Source organism: Helianthus annuus, chromosome 10, assembly GCF_002127325.2.
Source record: "Helianthus annuus cultivar XRQ/B chromosome 10, HanXRQr2.0-SUNRISE, whole genome shotgun sequence".
Lineage (NCBI taxonomy): Eukaryota > Viridiplantae > Streptophyta > Magnoliopsida > Asterales > Asteraceae > Helianthus > Helianthus annuus.
In genome coordinates this window covers 133,554,462-133,558,930 of record NC_035442.2, presented here as the reverse complement: position 1 = coordinate 133,558,930, position 4,469 = coordinate 133,554,462, and the positions used below count along the sequence as shown (strand labels likewise).

At 35.2% G+C, this 4,469-nt stretch overlaps 1 protein-coding gene across 1 annotated transcript; it reads left to right on the top strand.

Annotated features, from left to right (window-relative positions):
- Positions 1-2,213: 2,213 nt before the first annotated feature.
- LOC110885616 (caffeoyl-CoA O-methyltransferase 1) lies at positions 2,214-4,197 on the top strand. Its single transcript, XM_022133318.2, has 5 exons — positions 2,214-2,435; positions 2,550-2,629; positions 3,314-3,458; positions 3,531-3,662; positions 3,740-4,197. The coding sequence occupies exons 1-5, from the start codon at positions 2,301-2,303 to the stop codon at positions 4,031-4,033; spliced, it is 786 nt and encodes a 261-aa protein (XP_021989010.1). The 5' UTR covers positions 2,214-2,300; the 3' UTR covers positions 4,034-4,197.
- The last annotated feature ends 272 nt before the right edge of the window (positions 4,198-4,469 follow it).

Here is a 4,469-nt window from a genome sequence, read left to right as displayed (position 1 = left end):
AGTCGGTACCGAATTGGTACTTAAGATCTTTCGGTTCGGCAAATTTGGTACCGGTACCCAGAACAATTTGCTCATCTCTGACCACGGGTTTCATACGAAGAACATCGTTACCATACAACTTTTTTGGTTGATTTTCTTTCGGTTATCTTTTAGTGTTTTTTTTACATTTTCTTTTTATTCTTGTCAGCAGTTCCGTTCGCAACACGCTCGTAGTGAATTCAAAACACATGTAAACACAGACTAAATAATAAAAGAAATTCGCCGCAACGCGGCGAACTTCTTTAAACCTAGTTAACACAATTTATTAACGTGTTAGAATCAAATTCTAAAAACAGATAGTTTAGTGATGCAAATCTTTGAAAGTATAATACTTATTAGAGTAAAATGCATGGATAGTCTCTGTGGTTTGGTAAAATAACATTTATAGTCCCCAACTTTAGGAAATTACATCGGTGGTCCCTGTGGTTTGACAGTTTGTTACTCGGATAGTCCCTGGCGTGGATGCCCGTTAGTTTCTCTGTTAAGTCCATATGAAATTAATTATTTACCCCCATATAAAAAATAAAAAAAAAACAAATATTATTATTAAAAGTGTATGGCCACAAACTCCTTTCTCTTCTACAAAACAACTGACCATCATCACCATAGCCACCCACCTCCACCTCCACCCACACCCACACCCACATCCACCGCCTCCACCTAAACCTAACCCCTCCAACCCTTAACCCGTCACAGAACACCATCACGGTTCCCACCGCCACAACAACAGCCACCATCTGAACCACCACGGTCACCATAGCCACCATCATTATCTTGATTTGTCCTCAGAGAGTCGCCTGTCGATATACTTCCACCACCCCCCTTTGATTCATCGCTATCGAGATACTTCCACCACCCTTTTGATCTCTCCTTCACCCACAACCGCCGCCGCTGTCCTCCGCCGTTTCTCCGCCGTGAAACGTCGCCAGAGAATGATTTCTTCCCTTCCTCACCCTCCCCTGTTCCCAATCCCCCATTTCAGATGCTCTGTTTTCAAATTCCGAATTGGCTATTTCAAATTCCAAACTGGGTATTTCGAAGTGGGTATCTCTGTTTCATCAAGAATTTCACTCAAAGATTTGTTTTTTTCATTGAATTCATCAATCTTTCGTCTCTTATTGACGGAAGTTTCACCATCCTTGTCGAAATCTTGGAAGAAACTGTATAACAAAGAGTATTCTTCCGGATTCATAAATGGAACTGAAGTGATTTCCATTGTGTGTGTGTGTTTATATATTGGTGGGTGTGGGTGGAGGTGGGTGTAAGAGAAGGGAAGAAAAGAGGGGTTTGGTCAGATTAAGAGGATGAAGATTCTGGTGAGATAGAGAGATACAAGGCTTAAAAGGTGAATTAAAAGGTTAGTAGGTCCCATCTTAAATTTTAATATATCTATTTTTAGTGTTTTAATTTAATACTAAGGGTATTTTGGTCATTTCGCTTGGAGTTAACGGTGAAAACTAACGGACATCCACTTCAGGGACTATCTGAGTAATAAACTGTCAAATCACAGGGACCGCCGGTGTAATTTCCAAAAGTTGGGGACTATACGTGTTACTTTACTAAAACACAGGGACTATCCGTGCATTTTACTATACTTATTATATGTAAGTATTTAACAAATTAACATTAACATTATTAACGTGTTAGATTCAAATTCTAAAAACAGATAGTTTAGTGATGCAAATCTTTGAAAGTATAATACTTATTATATGTTATGTACTTAACAAATTAACATTAACACTAATTAACATAATATATATAACAGATGATAACTATTAAATGCATAATTTAATTAACACGTGACCAATTTGATTAAATATTAGAAAAAAAAAATATTCATTCTATTTTACTTCCTCTATAAAATAACTCCGATTTACTTCATATGAAATAACTAATATGAAGAAAATTATGATACTTAAAAGTATAAATTATTTGAATTATATTATCAACCCTGTACTAACACTTGTCAAATAAAGAAAATCAATAAAAGAAATTTTATTAACATGCAAGACAAACATAGAAGTGACTTAACACTAACGAATTGATGGGGTACCACTCAGTGGGGTCTAACAAGAACTCACCAACCCCCGACCGGGTTGATGGCCGGTCTACATTTTATGTCACCGGTCTGAACCGGATTTTCACATCCATATATACCCCTCTATATTGCCTTGAAAACTCAGCTTTCCCACCCATCCAAGAAACACAATACTTTCCCTTCTGTTACAAGAAAAAAAAAAGACCGGAAAAAGGAGCAAAAAATGGCAACCATCGGAGAGACGAAAACCGATTCGACCAACGTTGAGACGAAAACCGAGTCAACTAATGGAGAGCAAGTGAGCCGGCACCAAGAGGTTGGCCACAAGAGTCTTTTGCAAAGTGATGCTCTATATCAGGTACGTCTTAAGTCTTTTAGCGATCGATTTGATCGCATATCGTGATTTTATGGTAATGAACTAATAATAATAAGAAAGAACCGGCCGGTTTAAGTTTTTGGTCACGTTTTGCAGTATATTCTTGAAACAAGTGTGTATCCAAGAGAGCCTGAACCCATGAAGGAGCTTAGAGAGGTAACGGCAAAACATCCATGGTAAGCCTCGTTGTCATCGATCAAACTCAAATTAGTACAAATCTTAATAAACTACAAATTGAGTATTCTATGTATTAAATGTTGGTTGTATTTATTATTTTTAAGTATATATGTTGTACTAATTAGGAATAGTCTATGTATTAAATGTTGATTGTATTTATTATTTTTAAATATATATGTTGTATAAAGTTTTTGGCCTAAACCGGTATATATTAAATGTTGATTATATTTATTATTTTAAATAATATGTGTTGCATAAAGTTTTTGGCCTAAACCGGTATTCACACTTCATAATTGTGAATATTCTAGAACTATGTTTTCTTTATTGTTTTCTTCTTAAAAAATCACCAAAATTTAATTTACTTTTGATAAAAATATCATAATTGTGAATTCTAGAACTATGTTTTCTTTATTGTTTTCTTCTTAAAATTTCACCAAAATTTACTTTTTATAAAAATATAAAAATAAAAGAAGATATGTTGATAGAGGGTGTTATTAGAGTAACCTTTGTATCCTATAGGATAGAGCTAAGATTTGTATTCATTTCACCCTACTATACGAGTTGAATATTAGTGGGTAGGTTTGTTTTTGTTCGTTTCTATATCTTTTTTTTTTTTCTATATACTATCATGATCATGATTTGTTGCATATTTTATATATATTTATTATATTGTATATATTCAGGAATATCATGACAACATCAGCCGATGAAGGACAATTTATAAACATGTTACTGAAATTAGTGAATGCTAAGAACACCATGGAGATCGGGGTTTTCACGGGTTACTCTCTTCTCGCCACCGCCCTTGCTCTTCCCGATGATGGCAAGGTATAACAACCGTGTTCATTTAACCTTAACTAAAACCGGCAAAAATGTAATTGATTTTTATGTTTGTTACAGATTTTGGCGATGGATATAAATAGAGAAAATTACGAAGTGGGACTTCCAATTATAGAAAAGGCCGGAGTTGCCCACAAAATCGACTTCAAAGAAGGCCCAGCCTTGCCCGTCCTTGATCAAATGATCGCCGATGTAAGATAAAATAAAAGTACCACATTTGTTGTATTTTAGATGTTTTCTTGTATTTGATATCAGTCACTAATATTTAGGGAAAATATCATGGGACATTTGATTTCATATTTGTGGACGCTGATAAGGACAACTACATTAACTACCATAAACGGTTGATTGATTTGGTCAAGATAGGTGGGTTGATTGGTTACGATAACACCCTATGGAATGGATCTGTTGTGGCACCCGCGGATGCACCGATGAGAAAGTATGTCCGATATTACCGAGATTTCGTGTTAGAGCTTAACAAAGCGTTAGCCGCTGATCCAAGGATAGAAATATGCATGCTTCCTGTTGGTGATGGAATTACCCTATGTCGTCGGATCAACTGAATACATATTATGATGTTATAATGGGCCACCAAACTTAGTGGGATATATGTTGTGGGTGGGCCCAATATAAAGAAGAGCATATGTTTTATTCTTCAATTTCTTAATTATTGTGTTTTCAGTCAAATATACTACAAAATGAATTACTATGTGGTCCCATTTCTTTATTATTGTGTTTTCGGTCAAATATATTACAAAATGAATTACTAAGTGTTGCTGGGTGCTGTAATTTAAATCCTCTACGGGTTTTATAGTGGCACATCAGATTCACATTAGCGTCATGTTACATAGGAGTTTTAAAGCCCTTTTGTTTAACTTAAATGCAATGGTTTAAAGCTCCCTTATTAAACAAAATAGAAAAAAAATAAAAAAGAAAAGATTTGATTGGTTGAAAAGAATGGGCTCCACCTGCACATCCCCTTTAGCGCTTGTTACTGGG

What these genes read in the sequence shown, in the direction of transcription:
- LOC110885616 (XM_022133318.2), top strand. Translation starts at nt 2,301, where the DNA reads ATGGCAACCATCGGAGAGACGAAAACCGATTCGACCAACGTTGAGACG. An exon ending in AAAGTGATGCTCTATATCAG is followed by an intron (nt 2,436 to 2,549) that starts GTACGTCTTAAG and finishes CACGTTTTGCAG; the next exon opens with TATATTCTTGAAACAAGTGT. An exon ending in GTAACGGCAAAACATCCATG is followed by an intron (nt 2,630 to 3,313) that starts GTAAGCCTCGTT and finishes GTATATATTCAG; the next exon opens with GAATATCATGACAACATCAG.